The sequence below is a fragment of the Chionomys nivalis genome, chromosome 1, assembly GCF_950005125.1.
Source record: "Chionomys nivalis chromosome 1, mChiNiv1.1, whole genome shotgun sequence".
In the NCBI taxonomy this organism is placed as follows: Eukaryota; Metazoa; Chordata; class Mammalia; order Rodentia; family Cricetidae; genus Chionomys; species Chionomys nivalis.
In genome coordinates this window covers 31560239-31577715 of record NC_080086.1, presented here as the reverse complement: position 1 = coordinate 31577715, position 17477 = coordinate 31560239, and the positions used below count along the sequence as shown (strand labels likewise).

The following is a 17477-nucleotide window of genomic DNA, read 5'->3' as shown; positions in this document are numbered from 1 at the left end:
GGGATAATGAGAACAGGGAAAATGAAAAAAAAAAGCAAGGAGGAAACAAGGGGAAACAGAAGAGGAAGAAGACAAAGAGGCTGTGAATGATGTGAAGTACCCAATGCTGGGTACCAGAACTCTGGACTGACCACACAATTCTGACAGCGAAAAGAAACATCAGCCAACACAAAACCAGAGCGAGTAGCCGAACCCTCTTTACAGAGCAGGTCTACAGAGAGAGGGACAAAGACGGCTAGACCCAATCCAGGGCAGGGGTCCCAAACAAATGGAGCTTCCTGGTTTGGGGGAGCAAATGTCTGAAGAAAGATGTGAGGCACGAGGCTGAGGGGAGCAGGTTGTGAGTTGGTGTGGAGGGGACCGACATAAGGTGAGGCTGAGCCTAGTTCCTAGGAGGGATGATTTTTTGGGGTCCTGGACTGTGGAGCTGAGAGGTAGCGAACTTGATGAACTGGAGAGAGAGGTGCTGAATCCAGCCAGAAACAGCAGTGACTGTGGCAAAGCCTCGTTGTGTCTGTGAAGAGATGATATTATGGGATATCACGGAATCAATGGTTAACTGACACCAAGCAGAGATAATATAGATCGTATTACATTAGGGTGCCACTTAGATATAACTAATCATGGAGATTAGTGGCGTCTAGTGGCGAAGGCATCACAGAGCACACAGCTGCTCATGGCCTACAGCCTGAGAGGCAGTGAAGATTTCTGCTTTCCCGTCAGGCCCATCCTATGGTCTGCTAATTCAGAAGCTCTGGAGAGCTCCCACAGAAAGCTGGCTACCGTAGGACAATGGACAAGAGCAGGCCAGGGTTGGGTCCCTGCCCTGAAGATGCCCTCACTGGGACAGGGAAATGGCACTCCCAGGATGGTTAGAGGAATATAGACCTGGGAATGTGTGCTTTCCATAGACGCCTTCTGCTCTGGAGTTCCACTGGAACAGACTGAAGGCATTCATTATTCATCTCATCAACATGCAATGAGGGCTATTAGGAGCACAGAGACATGTAAGGCTTGGCATCCATAGACCCTGATCTAACCCCCAAAGCTGGTGGTCTGTCCCCTGAAGCAGACAGAATTGGGGACTATGGGCTCCTTTTGGGGACTCAGGAGCTTTTTTCTTTCTTTGCCTTAGTTGTGCCTGGGTAGACTGGAGGATCCCATAGCTGCTTCTCCTTACTCACTTTAGAGTGAGCATATCTATGCAAAAGACTCCCCTCAGATTAGGGTGCCTGCCGAAGGCTGTATGCCTGGAGGCAGGCATGGCAAACGGTTTCAGGTTCAAGCACACACTGCCCTGAAGTTCACAGTAAAGAGGACCCAGTAGCAGTGGGAGTGGGTGTAGCAAGGACAAGCAGGCTGCCTTTGCTGAGTGGGCAAGCTTGGTCCTGCCATGGCTCTCTAAAGAGTGCAATGGCACAGGCTGTGGGGAGGCTTTCAGAGTCCAGCCAAGACATGCTCCTTCCTGCTCACTACCCTTCCTCACTCCCCACCCTCACCTATCATCCCTTGGTCCCAGGCCCCACGCCTGCTGGATTTCACAGGCATGATTCAAGGGAGGTCATCTGATCCAGCCACTTGCACCTCCTTTGTAATGAGACACCAATGAAATAGTGAACCGCGCGCTCTCTCTCAGATGAGTCTCCAGAGCTCTGAGCAAGCGGGCTGACCTCTCTGTGCTTCAGCTTCCTCATGCAGGGCATGGCAAGAATAACTGCGCACGCCTCTGTGGGTACGGGAAGTTTGTGCATGGGAAGTACCTACAAGGTCTGACTCTGATGGAGTGCTCAGTGCCCACTCTTGGTGACATTACTGCCTCACTTCTTGGTGGCTCCTGCATCACAGAAGGCCCTTCCTGCCCAGGAGGATCTGGGAGTCTTGTGGCCACCCAGTCAGGGTCACTGTTTTGTGTGGGCTGAGTTCATGCCTCAGCACCTTCGAGGCTTGGGAATCCCCCTCCTCGTGGGTTCAGTTTCTTTTCCACTGGCAGGCTCAGAGACAGGGAACCACAGTGTACTTTCCCACTGGGCGCTTACCCAGTGTGAATGCTTTTCCACATTAAATAATTAAATGTAATAGCTAACACTTTCCTTCCCACACGAAGGCTTTATGTAAGTCATATAATTATTTTTTATCATTCACGGTAAAAGCACCATGCAGGAAAGAAACCTGTCACAATGTTGCAACAATATGCAAATCTCTGGGTACAAGAGCTGCGGTGAGTAGGCCCCTCCAGAGGAGCCCATTTGTGCCTGTCTGCTGGGCACTGTGAACATCAGGTGTCCGTGGGCACACCATAAATAAACAATAATCAGGGGAATGCCTTCTTACCAATCAGCTGTTAAAAAGCAAGCAGGGGCTGGCTGTACACCCACAGGTCCCTGGGCTCTCCTAACGAGGCCAGAAGGAGTGGAAGGGGTGGTGGCATGCCATACCCAGTGCCCTCCTCCCGCCATTTTTCTATTTCTATGCCTTTAAGTGACATGCGTGCCAGGTCTGTGGGACCATTGGCTCCCCTGGCAGCGAAAGACACTGATTCTTAGTAGCTGAGGTGAACAGAGTTCAACTAACAGTTAACAGGCTCTATGAAGTCCCACCTGGCTCTGTGTTCCACTTATCAGCCTCCAGGGGGCACTGTGGAACTGGGTAGAGCTACAGAATAGGTCCTGGAAGCCAAGCCAGCATTTTGGATTCTGTGGGTGGGAACAGGGACACCAACTAGCCTGCTGTGTGGGACAGCTGAGACTTAAGAGTGATGTAGCCACAGGACTTCTGAGAGACATGTGTGTAGGTACTGTGCACAAATCAAACTGGCCTGTGGCAACTTCAGTTTTTATTCTAAGGTTCCGCACCTTCTTCTGTTGTCTTCAACTTTTGTGGGAAATGAATTTTTTAGCATATACAACCTTTTTCACTTAAATTATGGCTAAGAGATTCTGTATTTTAGACATTTTATGAATGTGTGTGAATGTCTGGGAACTAAAAATCCATTACAGAATATTTATCATGAAAGAGGGGCTTGTAGGTCTAGAAAGGATTCAAGACCATTAGCCTAAAAATGATGACTAACTTCCCATACAAGTTTTAAGAGAAAATATTTTTACTTACTCCTCAAGTTGTTTAAACTGAATTTTCTAGATCAATGTGACTTTCAAGAAATACAGTCCTCTGCACCATTCACAGAGGGGGTCTAGTACATCTAGGGTCCCCTCCTGCTCCCCTGGAGAAGCAGGGCAGCCTCCAGGCTCTTGTTCGCCCTCCCTTCATTCTCTGTGTCTGGTTTCGCTCACACAGCCCTTTAGCCTGAGAAACAGTGGTTTTTCCTGATCTTTGTTCTGGCCATGGCAGCTCTTGGCCTCCAGACTCCCTCCACCTTTCCCTCCTCCCTAGTGCCCCACCTGTTAGCTCAGCATCCACTTTCTGGGATGAGGAGGCTCCAGGACAGCTCTCTTGGAACTTTTACTTGGGAGAGCCATATGTAGTACTGATTCCTAAGATAGATCTCTTGCCCAGACTGCCTGTTCCAGATTTTAAAAGCTTTTAAAACCCAATACATCTGCGGATCCCCTTCGGGCTAGCTTCGCCCTGCTCTCCTCAATTTCAATGAATTGTTGCACCAGTCCGTTCCCCGGGGGACAGGCCAGGAAACTTTGAGCCATCTTTCATTCCTTGTCTGCATCCTCACAGCTGATTCGCATCAGATGATATCAGCATGATGCTGACACCATGCTGTACTGCTGGTCCAGCAGGCTCTGTCAGACAAGGCATCCTCTGAGCCCACGTCAGGCGATTCCTTACTAAGTAACCAACACACTAGTCCCAAAGCTCCCTACTCGGTGCCGAGGTGAGTTTCACTCTTACTGAGAACCTTCTGAAGCAGGGAGGTCAAAAGCCTTCCATTAGGGTGACCCCTGATGTCCTAGACCTACTGCACTGGGAGAAGTGTGCAACTCAGGGCTCATTAAGTCTTCATTTTGTTGTTCTTGCTGAACCTTTGTCACCAGCAAAGCCTAGGGATGTAGGTGATGACATTATCCCCGGCACTCAGCCCTCTTGCTAAGAGTGGAATGTCGAGGCTACACCACCCTTCACCGGGCCCTGTACTGCCCTCCACAATTGGGGCAGAGCTGCCAACATGAGCTCAAACCTTGAGCTCCAAGGCTTATCCAACAACTCCCTGGGTCTGCTGTGTGTCTCCCTCCCTTCTGCTTTTCTGGCTGGGGTAGGGTTCCTTACGAATTTTATTTGGGGTTGTGCTGAATCTATAGATCAAGTCGAGAGGAAATAAAGTTTTAGCAATGGAGTGTTTCCCAGCCCGGGAGTTCATCTCTTCAGTTATTAGCTTTTATTTATTCCTTGGTATAAAATTTTAGTTTTCTTTTTGTTTTATTTATTTTTAGAGACTGAACATTTTTCAGCATCTATCATAAAAGTTTTCTTATTTTTTTCTGTAATTATTGACACATTTCAGGTCATGGTAGAAATATAATCTCTCTTGTAATTAAACAACCATTTAGTTACTCTTTGAACATCCAACCAAACCTTTCCACCAGCTTGCATCTGCATATTTATGCAGAATCGAGTATCATCCCTGTTTCTTTAGCCTGTTTTCCCTATAGCTGAGGACAGAACTCCGTTGGCATTCACCCATCCTTTTCTGTGGGTCACCTTTGCTTTCTCCAGGTTGTTTGAGTCAGAGGTCTTTAAACTTGTTTATATTAACATCTCATATTTCTGCGAAGGTTTCGGATGAACAAAGTATGGATTTAGGGAGTTGGGGAGTTGGATTCAGGGCAGAGATTTTCTTGAGTAAACTTATTTTACATTGAGAAGTGAGGAAAATAGGTATGGATGAAAAGATCACAAGCATCAATCACAGTAGAGACAACGGAAGAAAGAAATAGAACCAAACTGATAGATTAACCCATCAACCAATCAGATATGAAGAGGATGTGACAAGGAAAATTGAATCAGGGACCCCTCCAGATGATGTAGCCATGATTACGGGTAATGGCTATTGCTGTGGTTTGGATGTTAAGTAGCCATCAAAGGACCATGAGTTAAAAGTTTGGTCCCCAAGAATGGTTCTAGGGAAGGGGAAACTTTCAGACAATGGAGCCTAGTGGAAGGAAGGAAGGAAGGAAGGAAGGAAGGAAGGAAGGAAGGAAGGAAAGAAAAAAGGAAGGAAGCGGGGATTGGAGGAAGTAACTCAAGGCCTGCTCTTTGAGGACTGTGAGATTCTAGCCTGAACTCTCGCACTGATTCCTGGTTACAGATGTGACTGAACTGCTCCTATACACACCTGCTTTGATGTACCACTACCTACCAGCCTCCCTGGAATGTGTTGATGGAAGCATATAGCACTCAAACCTTCAAAACTATGTTAGTCGCTGCAGGTATTTTATAATTATAAAAATTATAAAAATATAATTATGCCAGGATGACTAACAGATTCACCTTCTTCATTCTTGCTAACCGTCCTTTCCCAGGGAACTCACTTCATACATGAGCAATTGGTAAAAATGAAAGTCCGGAAGTAGTCCAGGTCTGTTAGAAGTGACTCCGTTGTTCTTGGGCAAACTCCAGGCAGATGTTCCTACCAGAGTTACGAGTGTTTCTGCTTGGTATTCTGCCTGAAAGCTCAAGGGCCCATTTCCTAGTCTGTCTGTCAGCGAAGAATACAGTCAATGAGGGTGCACAGGGACCGGGCTCTCCTTCATCTTCTCAATTAACTAGTCAGCTGTCTTTGTCACAAGCACTAATAGTCTTCCTCTCTATTGTCCGGGGTCCCTTTTGAGGAATTAGTAGAAGAGACTCCCTTGCCCTCCACTGAAGCCAGAGACTGACTCTTGCTATGTGAGATGCCTCTCTTTTGCACCCAGGAAAAATTTCTCATATTTTACCCTATCTTCTCATTATAGAAAACTAGGCATTGAAGAAAATAGGAAACCCTTTATGGCTTAGGCCATCCCAATTGGTTATGTCTTATGAACTGGTTTCTTTCTCATCAGTAGGATATACCAAATGTGTGTTTCAGGCCAACATCCCTGAAGATATCAATCTCATGGGCTTCGCAGAGCAGGTGGCTTGGTGCTAGAGACATGATCCAGAAAGTCTGTCCACAGTAGGCTCTGGAGATCCCTCAGACACCAGGACCATATCTGAGTCCACCGTGGGATGATCAAACACTAAATATTTAAGTCATATGTTTCATGCCCAAAGTGAAAGTGATGGCAGCTTCCTGAGAGGCTGAAAACTGGGGGTGAAGCCCAGTACTCCTGCTCCCCTCGCCTGGCTCAGGATGCATGGGTGATGCTTCTGTATTCTCAGGCACGGAACCTGGAACAGGGCGACATGTGGGCGGCAATGCTTGCAGGTCCCAGGAAAGGTGGCCACAACAACTTGGTGATCTTTTCCAGGGCAGAACACCGATTATCCCTTAATGGGTCTGAACTTAGAAAGAACAACGACAGAGAATGTATGTCCTTCTTGGAGGTAGGGAAACACTGTTGTTACGATTGTTCCAGATGAGCCTCACTAGGAGTCTCCGTGTTCTGATCCCTCCGTGTTCTGTGGCCGAAAGGAAGGACCAGTGTTTCTGAACCTTGCATGGACTATGTTTACGTGACTTAAATGTCTCTGCTCTTCTGAAAAGTATTCAGCAGAGCCCTTGCCAAGGACGGACCCTTGTGACACTCCACACGACAGAACGCACCAACTCCTTCCTTAATAATTACGTAGTTGATTGTAGGTATGTTGTCAAAACATGCACTATAACACGATCTAGCTGGAGATTTGTCTTTTTGCCTCCCTGCTGCTCTGTGTTGCATCTGGTAAAGCTGGTGAAGGACGGGGAAAGGAAGCTCGGGAAATTGGTTAATGTTTCAAATCTCTAAGTGTGCATCTCCAGGCACGTCCTTTTCGCCACTCTCCAGGCCGTGTTAGGGCGGCCACAGGAGCTACTGAGCTGTGGCTACAGCTGCCCCCTGAAGAGGCTGTCAGTCACAGGCCAGTGCCTAGCAGAGATTCTGGCCTTCTATGCAGGTCACGGACTGTAGGCACTACTTCCTCTAGTCTACTCTGCAGTCACCTGGGACGGCGGGCAGGGCTGGTGAGGAAGAGTGACAGGTGGTCAGTTTTGTCAGTTCCACCTCACTCAGACAGTGCTAGCCCCCCTCTTCTATGAGGTGCTCTTTGCGAGAAGTGACATAAGAAAATCTGCAGGCAACTGCTCGTCCTGTGCTGAGGACAAAGGGAGCAACGGCAGTGTCTCTGACCATGGTCCATGGCTTGGAGGACTGGGCCCTGAGCAAACACAGGCCCAGCCTGCACTTCTCACAGTCACCTGCTCTGCATGACACATGGAATGGGAGAGGGGTATATCACGGACCTTCCCAGATCTGAGGCGCTGGGCCAGGAGAAGTTTGGTTTGCCAGGTTGTGGGAAATAGGAGGGGAAGGGGTGTGGCTGAGCTCATGGAAAGACCACAGCTCTGCTCATGGAGAAATCTATTTCCCAGTCACGGACCAGACTACAAGATAAGGTTGTATTTCAAGGAGTTGGCCTGGTTCACCTCTTGGCCAGTGTAGCTTTTAGAGCACTCTTCAGGGAAGGGATGGCCCTTCACTGGGCCGTTCTCCCGCCACATCCCTCGCCCTGTGGACACATGCCCACCCTGTCCCATCAACAGCTCTTTCTCAGAGGCCTACCTTGGGTTTGAAGGCAATGAGTTTCAGGATCATCTCCACTGTGAAGAGGCCAGTGAACAGCATGTTGAGGATATTCATGGCGATTTTGAAGAGGCAGCTCTGGCCATAATGCTAAGAGGAAGGAAGCGGAAGACCATGAACATGAAGCTGAAGCCCTCCGGCTCTTTATCACCTTTGCCCCACTTTCTCAGACGCCTCCAGGTCTGCAGAGATCTTTCTGGAGCCATCCTCAGAAGGCAACCCACCATGACTTGGGCAGGCAGGCAGACCCTGGAGACATTGCAGGCTCTTGCCTTTCCTACTGTCTGATAGCTGGGCAGCAGAGATCTGAGTTCCTGATGACTGGGCATGATGACTTCTGGATGTTTCTGGCACTTGAGAGCCCTGGCACAAACTGACTTCCTCGTAGGTGGGATTTGAATCCACCTCCACACCCATGCCTTATGATGATGACTCCAAGCTTACTCCCATGGTTCTCTACCTCCTCTATTCCCTGTTATCAATCCAGGGCCCCGGGGATTCTTCCATAAGCTCTTAGAGGAACCCCATCCCTGAGAAGGGCTACTTGTCTTTCTCTCACTCTTCGGACTCCCACACTGTCCCAGCTGCAGGCAGTGACCACTGGCCCGGCCTTGCGGCTCCTTCTACTACATCCTTCCCCAGCCCTTTCCCTAGGCTAGCCCCCCACCCGCAGACTGACCTGCATGGCCAGGCAGATGGTGTTGAGCAGGATAAGGACGAACATCAGATACTCGAAGTAGGTAGAGTTGACCACGTACCACACTTTATACTGGTGCTGGTTCTTGGGGATGTACCTTCGCAAGGGTCGGGCCTTGAGGGCATATTCCACACATTGTCTCTGGAAGGAAAGGAGGAGAAGTGAAGGCACATGGAGGAAGAGTGGGGGTGACAGAGGGCGTGGGACAATAAAAGGCAGGATGCTTGCGAAACCACAACCCGGGAAGGTGTTCTCGGGCTCTGCTCACACGTGTGGCATGTAATGGCTTTTGATTTTTCTGGCATCCCTTGTCAAGGACAGAGGCCCCTTCCAGCAACTCTTCTCCAGATTGCAAGCAATGAGCTCAGCTCCTTTTCTCCAACCGGTAATGACTGGTGCATTGCTCAGCAAGTGCTTGGCGCCTGATAAATACTGACTGGCTCATAGCTCTCATTGGCTTTGTCCCACACCACAAATTCTCCATGGGGTATTTCTTGCCTAATTTGTTTTTTTATCCCAAATCCTTCTTCCTTATTGTTGAGCATCTACACGATCAGAAGACACAGAACTGTCAAGAGAGGAACTCTTGTTCTAACTAGAGTCTTGGGAATACAGAAAATGTCAGGCAATCTCTATGCACAGCACCCAAATCTCTAAATCAGGAAGCAGAAAACCAACCACTGTAGCCTGCTTGACCCTTGACCTCCATGCTTAATCCCCAAGTCTTGCTGATCTGACCTCCGGTTTTATATCAGTTAGGTCAGATTCTCTACATGCCTCATCTATGCTTCCCTCCTTCTCTTTCTTTCAATGCTAAGTCTACACAGTAGCCCAAATGCTGAATCTAAAGCTAAATAGCAGATATCAAAGCCCACAAAGGGTCCAGCTTTCCTGTCAAGCACAGAGCTGGGCATACTGGGCTGTATCCTCATGAGCTGGCTTTATTCAGAACATGTTTTCACTGGGAGGGCAAAGGGAGCTGAGGTTTCACACCAATGTCCAATCCTAACAGCACCTTACTCACCCAGGGAAGCTGAGAGAGCACATTCTAGACCTCAGTGTCACCATGCCATACCCCCTTAAGACTCTTCTCTCTACCCCTGCTCAGACCTTTGTTTTGCTTGAAAAGCCATCTAAGTGGCTTTCTAAAACTGCTCTCTTGGCCATCCCCAGCTCTCTCTTTACAACATTGTTCTAGTTTCTCCTTTGACAATTAGTGTGGGAGATCCTTCTGTCAATGTGTTGCTTTTATTGGTTAATGAATAAAGAAACTAGCTTTGCCTGATAGGGTAGAACAGAGCTAGGCAGGGAAAACTAAACTCAATGCTGGGAGAAGGAAGGCGGAGTGAAGAGAAGCCATGAAGCCCCGTCAGAGACAGATTCTAGTCAGAATCTTGCCGGTAAGCCACAGCCTTGTGGCAATACACAAATTAATAGAAATGGGTTAAATTAAGATGTAAGAGTTAGCCAATAAGAAGTTAGAGCTAATGGGCCAACAGTGATTTAATTAATACAGTTTCTCTGTGGTTATTTTGGGGCAGAGCAGCCAGGAACTAACAAGTGGCCTCATACTACAGACAAAGATGCCAACATACCTGGGCATAGAGTAACTTCCTAAGTTTTGGATATGACATAAATTTCTTTTTTCCATGTTGCCTGAAACAAAGTGTCCCTAAGGGGAAGTTTAGCAAATATTCGCTGATTGATCATATTTTCCAGACCTGGGATTTGGGAGGATTTCGTGTCTGTCAGGTCTGAGAAAGACTGGATCCACATTTCTGCCACAGGGATTTGGAACAAAAACCCTGTTCTAGTGCATGACAGGACAGAGAACCTTAGCATCCACACACATCTCTCTAAGTCCCCTAGGCTCTCTTCTGATGGCTCTTGGGCAGCCAACTTCTGCCCTTCCTTCTGGGGTCCTCTTGGCTTTTCTCCTTTCCCTCCCAGAAAGCTACCTGGTTCTTGTCCAGCTCACAGTTCTTGTACTCTTGCTCCCCCTGCTCCTGGAAGGTGACGATGACGAAACCCACGAAGATGTTCATCATGAAGAAGGCGATGATGATGATGTAGATGATGAAGAAGATGGAGATCTCCACACGGTAGTTGTAGATGGGGCCCTTGTCTTCCGTGTGGGAGTCGATGGAACGGTACAGCAGCCTAGAGGAGGAGACAGGCTCACAGAGCGAACTGGAGAAGCAGTGCCACCTCCATGAGATGATGGCACCACTGCTCCCAGGGATCCCTGCAATCAAAGGAAACAGCTCCAGGCTGAGGCCAGAGGGTCTGGGGCTCAAGTCCCATCTAGGAAGAGCAATGAATCTCTTTGGCACTGAGTCCACAACTGTCAAGTGGAAATGATAATTCCCTACTTTCCTATCTGACAGAGCAGCTGATATAATATATACACAGTGTTTTGAAACTGTCAAGAGCTGTTGAACTGTAACATTCATCACTGACACCAATTTCAAACACAGAAGTATTGGTAAATATTGAAACAGCTTTGCAAACTGGCATGGGCTAAAGGAGGTGAGGCCAAACAAAAAGTAAACCTGAGGAAAAAATATTCATTTAGATAAAATAAAACTAGCATGACCTTAGATTATTCACATCATCTACAGTAGTACACACACACACACACACACGCGCGCGCGCGCGCGCGTGCACGCGTACACCTGCCATACATTGCAGTCTGGGCTGTGGGGCCAGAATTATTTCTTTCTCTTCTATTGTAATTTCCCTGGCATATGGTTATTCTCCAAGTAGCGCTTATATATTGCCATATAACAACGGCAAATCCCATCCATGCACTGTTGGATGGGGACATAGGTATTTAAACCAAGACACAAAGGGTACTAGATGGGCCAGCCTGCTACCAGCCATGCCATGTGAGGACCAATGATCTGGTCCTGTAGGGAAACTATCACATCTGCAGAGGGACTGGGCCCCTGGCTTTTGTCTCTTTCTTACTCGACAGTGTCAGGGTAGATAAGGCTTTCCCCAAGGAGACTAGTACACAGTCTAATGGGACAGAGACCTCTTGGTAACCTTTACCTATGCCAGCGACACTGGTAAACTGGAGCTCTGGTGATCAAAGGTTTACACAGAGAAATTCTGTATTTGACTCAGAAATGCAATAAAGATAATGGCAGGGACTTCCAATCCTGTGACTCATACTGAGCTTGGGGAAAGAGTTAAAGGCATCCATCTTTGGTTGGGATTTCTAAGATGCTGCAGATGTATCGAGTGGTACAGCGCTTGGATGACATGTACAAGGTCCTCAGTGAAATCCTCTGCATCCCCATCTCCTGTAATACCTTCTATAAGAGATAGTTTCTGCTCTTGAGATAGAGTCTCACTGTGTAGTTTTGGCTGGCTTGGAACTCACTACATAGTCTAGGCTAGCCTCAAACTCAGAGATTCTGTCTCAGAGTTCTATCTGCCTCTGGCTCCCCAGTGCTGGGATTAAAGGTGTGCACCACTATGTCCAGCTAAAAGTCTATGTTTCTGTGGTGATCATGTTCTGTGAGAATTCTCGAAGCAATCTCACTGCCCGGGGACAACACAAGTATGACCTCTGGGTAAGAATTCAGAGAAAGTATAAGACTTTGGATAATACATAGATAGTCAGTGTCTAGACTCTAATGTTAGGGCTGTGAGCCTTGGTATTCATACTCACTCTGGCCACCCCTCAAAGGTGGAGACGGTGAAGAGGGCCATCATGGCTGCCAGAACATTGTCAAAGTCAAACTTGCTGTTCTCCCAGCTTCGAGGCTGGATAATCGGGTGGTCAACTTCTCCATCTTTGTATGTGATGTAGTTACCCCTGAGAAAGGGAGAGAAAGGTAATCACAGAATGTCCCATATCTCTACCATCAATAATTCCTGGCATGCTGGGTAGGATGCAACCACATTATCCCAGCCACCAGATGACTCAGTGGCTTGAACTTTGAGGAATAAAGTCACATGTCACAAAAGTGAGGTCAGATAATGAGAGGGTAAGAGGACAGGCTTCACTCCTCTCTAACCAAGCCACCAGCCTCCCCTGAGTTAACCAGCCCTGGCTCTGCAGCCTCTTAGCTTAAACTCACTTGCATTCTGCCTCCGTCTGTTTGGAGCTATCCGAGCAAGTATAGAGCTTGCCCTAGGAGAGAAGAACGAAGTGATTAGACAGGCTCTGCAAGGGATGGGTCTGCCAGAAGATAATCAGTGAGCTTCAGGGATAACGGGCTAAAGATGAACAGAGTTCAGATGCAGCGGACGTGGTTCACGTCAGAGCCCAGAGTGCACTCAAATTCAAAAGCAGGGTGCACCAGTCTTTGAAGACTGCTCTCTAGGAAGGCCTTGAGAGGAAGAAAGAAGGGGATCTGGGATTGAAGGGAGTTCATGGGAGGAAGTCAGTGGAAATTTATATAGTGCGGGGTGAGGGACAGAGAGAGCGCTTCAGATGAGAGGCTAGCAGAAAAGAAGAGACCAGCCAGGCCTCTGGCCTCGGGCTGGGTGGTGTAGGGGAAGGGTGGCATAACAGAGAACACAGAGGCCTATAGCGGGGAGAGGCAGAGCCGGTTTCCCTCTACTCTCTTGGTCTAAAAACCTCAAGTAGATTGTGGTGAGAGGTCACGGTGCCTCAGGTCTGAATGACAGGTTGTTGTCTGAGGTCACACTGCCACAGTGTGACAGGCTGTAGTTTCAGGTCGTACTGTTCTGCACACCTGACCTAGACTGATGTCCCCTCTTGCATCTTTGGCTCCTTTTCCTGGAATGCTGTTGAGAGGGGAAGGAGGCGGGACTTTACCTTGAAGAGCTGAACCCCAATGCAGGCAAACATGAACTGCAGCAGAGTGGTGACAATTACAATGTTCCCAATGGTCCGGATGGCCACAAACACACACTGGACCACGTGCTGTAATGGGAAGAAGAATGGGAACGGGATAAGGTTTCAGCCTAAGCAGGTTTGAGCCAGTCCCAGGGCCCCTCCATGCAGGCAGTGCGGGTGCAGGCAGATCTTATGCTCCACTGAGTGGGAGAAAGCAGGCCAGGCAACCTTTCCAGAGTCATGATGATGGAACTCAGAATGCGAAGGGCTCCTTGGACTCTGGGAAATGACAGGGACATAAGCCCTTCCAAACTCCTGTCTGAGTGGTGAAAATACCAAACAATGCTAACTCAAAAATGGCTTCTCCCTTGCCTTCACCCTACTTTTGAATCAATTAGATTACCCTCATGTAGAGTAAGTCTTGTAATTACTCTAGAGCCAGTCCTGTAACTGCCCCGTAGATGCCTTCTAGGAACCAGTTACTAACTACCCACATAAATCCTAGTCCCTGACCAAGAGGGACAACACCTTCCTTAGTGTTCTGGCCTTTCTCTGTCTATAAAGAATAAATAATTTTTTTTTGTTTTTCTGTCTTTGTGGAAATCTTGGCACTCTAATCTTGACCGCGATTTCCACCTAAACACTGTGGTAGAATAAAAAGGAGAACCTTCTTTTATTTCCTTGTTCCTCTTTCACTGTGGGGCCTATAGTAATTGGCTGAATCCACCGGCAACTGAAGAGCTCTGGCTGGGCCTAATCTTCAGGGATATCCAAAGGCCTACAGGGTAGGTGACTCCAGATGGCCAGCATCAATCCTTTTGTCTCCTTGTAGAAGGCCTTATTCCACACTTGCAGCTGATGGACCCTAACTAAAGCTATTCTTTGGTGGATCACTAAGGCAGTAAGGAAAAGGATGGTCCGCTATAGCCTGGAAAGGGTAGGAGCTGCTTCTTCTTTCTGGGAATCTCATGGGACCCCCCCTTTCTAATCTCCCCCTTGCTTCTCTTTTTCCATACGTTGAATACTACCAGACCTCAACAAACCTCCTAGCTGCTGGTGATCCTCTTTCAGGAATATTGTGAGTTAAAAGGGGAATTTTAGGAGCCGACTCTGACTCTGTTGGTACGAGAGAAAAGACTTCACTGTTTCAGATGGGAAGCTCCTTTTCATCTCTCACTTGGTGTGCAAGGTCCACCACTCCTTCATCTTGTTAGAGACAGCTTTGAGAGTGTCTTCAGGGAAGACGCTGATGGGGTAGGGACACCCCCTCTGTTCTCCTTTTACCAGTCAAGGTTGACCCCTCTCCTTGGGGTGTTGGGGAGGTGCCCCCTTCATTTGCCTTATCCTGGCTTTTTACTCCTCATGACTGTTTTTCTCTTCCCTGTATGTGATGGTTATTGCTAATTATCACTTGACAGGATCTGGGATCACCTAGGAGACATCCTCCAGGCAACTTACGAGGGATCATTTAGCTTCTGGGCTGCCTGTGAGAGGTTATGCTGATTAGGTTAACTGAGGCGGGAAACCCTAGATGAAAATTTCGGCAGCACCATTGCCTGGCCTTGGGTCCTGGTTAGAAGAAAGGAGAAGGCCAGCTGAACACATGCTTCACTCTCTGATTGCCTACTGTCATGTGACCAGTGGCTTCGGGCTCCTGCTGCATGATTTTATACCATTATGTACTGTATCCTTGAACTTGAACTGAAGTAAATCATTTTCCCCTTGATCTACTTTAGTTAGAGTATTTGTTTTTATCACAGTAATAGGAAAAGAAGCTAAGACACCATAGGGGTTACCATGGGGAATGCCCAACTGATCTCCTTTGGGCTGTCAACTCTTCTTCAGAGTACAAGAACACAGAACATGTGGCTAAAATGTTTACATCTGTGCCTGTGGTTTTCTTTCCTGGACAGAATTTCTGATCTGAGAAATCTACAGGAAGCCAGACTTTCAGTTTCCTCAAGATTTCCCCAGAATTTCCCTTCTCTAATAGCTGGTAGTCAAATCCCGATTTTCTGACTCCTCCCTGGGGCTGTTATATCCACTCCTGGACCATAACTTCTGCCCATTTAACGGCCCATGATGACTTCTCTCTACTTGCAACCCAGCCATGCCTGCAGTCTCAGCCCTGCTCTGGTTTCCTCCCGAGCCCTTTTACTTGCCTAGCTTTCTTCCTCTCTGATACAAAGCAGAGTTTTTTCTCAATGCTCAGGCTCACTGCCCAAATGAACTCTCTTACACACTGGCTTGAGAACGTCATACGGAAAAAATTCAATAAACAAAATTATCCCCTCTCGTTTGAACATCTCTGACGAACACTAACTGCCTTACCCCATCCACCTAATACAGACATCACTGTTGTTTGCCTTCACTGGGCCCTTCTCAATGTTTAAGTGAAGCTCTGTATCTTTGAGATATAAATTTCCTACCTATTTGCTACTAAAAAGCATATCTGATTATGTTGTGTCTGTTCATGGCAATTATTTTTATGCGATTGGCTTTTATGTGTCATTTTGTGTCCCAAGAAAAATTGAACAACAAAATTGGTGGCTATTTATTTATCTTTCAAGAAGTTAGCAAGTGCTATTCTTGGTATATGCTTTGTTTTAAGATTCATACATATGCACATAAATATAAACACTTTAAAGACTATTTTTAACTGCTACAAACACTTGAAAAACAGATTTTCAAGGTCCTTATCTAGCCAAGCCTAGGTAAGAGACAACACTAAAACTATGATAAACAAAACTGTCATTTAAAGAACCGATTAACCTACTGAGAGGTAGACAATGACATCTTAAGATTTACAGATAATCCTAACTTGTTTCCTTAAAACATAAAACACATTTTTTTCCTTTGCATTCTATTTAGAGTAATAACTTACTATGCCTTCCGGTTTAAAGAAGGAGAAAATATAAAAAAGGAGAAAATATTTTAAATAAAACATTGGCTAAACTATTAAAACCTTTACTATAAAGGTAAACAAATTGACCCAAAAGTAAAGGTGATAAAAAGGATAGAGACACAATGTCTCATTTTAATGCTGCCTTCTGGTTGCCATGTAGACCTAAATGACAAGCCACTGCAGTGATGGCATATGTCTTTAACCCCAGCACTCAGGAGGCAGAGGCAGGCAGATCTCTTGAGTTTGGGCCATCCTGGTTTATAAAGTGAGTTCCAGGACAGCCAAGGCTACACAAAGAAATCCTGTCTCAAAAAAAAACTTTAAGGCTTAAATCTTAAAACAAATAATGTAAATTTGTTGAAAATGTCTCCAGAACTGTTCACATTTTTGTGTTTCAACTTCCTGTGTTTTCTTTTAAATTTTCATATAAATTGAGGCATATTCAAATACACTGGTCTAAATACCACATAGGTGGGTTATAGCAAAGTGGGAAAATCTCTGTCATAGGCCTTTGATGTCACCTGATGGCATTCTTGGCCCAGGGTTGGTGAAAGTTTGGGATCTGTTGCTGTTTTCCAAAAGGATTTACCTAATAATAAGCATGCGTTAGATGACACCCAAAGACATGGAGAGCCTAGCAGTGTTGCTATCTCTGTAGAGGAAAAAAGTGAAGGATGGCTTTGTTTTTGGTTGGCTGATTATCCCAAGGACGTTCACGTCACTATTTGCACCAGTGGACTAATCCTGCCAGGACAGTCATCATTTTACCGCATAGGGTTCACAGCTTGGAAAGATGGATGATTGCTTCTCTCCTCTGGCAGCATGCACAGCACTTTCCAGCACCAGAAAAGCTAGCCAGGGATAAAGCTTCCAGGTCAGTCTGATTTCCTCATGTTCCATGACTCAAGTACGTGGTACTGTCAACAGTAGGGTCTTACTGTCAAGTTCTGGAGGGTAACTAAGAATAATGGCAATAGCCTATAATGTTTGGGGATTTATGGGACCCAACTTGTCAACAAGTCCAAAAGCGGTAACCCATTCCTGGTTCTAGATTCTTCATTTGTGACCCTGTGGTGTCTAAAAGGAGCATTGTTCCTGCCCTGTTATAGGGTAACTCCACTTAAACCGTTTCCATATGTGTATATTATATATTTAGAATCTTCTATAGTAGTAGGTTTCCATATAACTTTTTAAAAAGGCCTTAAGTGTTAGTTCTCCCTTCCCCATAATCCCTCCTCAACCCTGCCAATGCCCCTACCCCATTTAATCATTCCTTTCCTATAACACATTCTTCCAAGGCTCAGGGATGAGCCTAGAAGAGGGGACAGA

The 17477-nt window shown here is 46.7% G+C and overlaps 1 protein-coding gene across 6 annotated transcripts in view; it reads right to left on the bottom strand.

Annotated features, from left to right (window-relative positions):
• Nucleotides 1–17477, bottom strand: part of Cacna1c (calcium voltage-gated channel subunit alpha1 C) — a 562741-nt gene that overhangs the window by 64896 nt on the left and 480368 nt on the right. For all 6 annotated transcript variants that reach the window (XM_057773598.1, XM_057773572.1, XM_057773590.1 and 3 more), the window contains 6 exons: nucleotides 13223–13330; nucleotides 12519–12571; nucleotides 12107–12253; nucleotides 10386–10587; nucleotides 8410–8568; nucleotides 7710–7820 (listed from right to left, as the gene is read on the bottom strand). In XM_057773598.1, the coding sequence (XP_057629581.1) occupies nucleotides 7710–7820; nucleotides 8410–8568; nucleotides 10386–10587; nucleotides 12107–12253; nucleotides 12519–12571; nucleotides 13223–13330 (780 nt within the window). The remainder of the gene's footprint in view (nucleotides 1–7709; nucleotides 7821–8409; nucleotides 8569–10385; nucleotides 10588–12106; nucleotides 12254–12518; nucleotides 12572–13222; nucleotides 13331–17477) is intronic.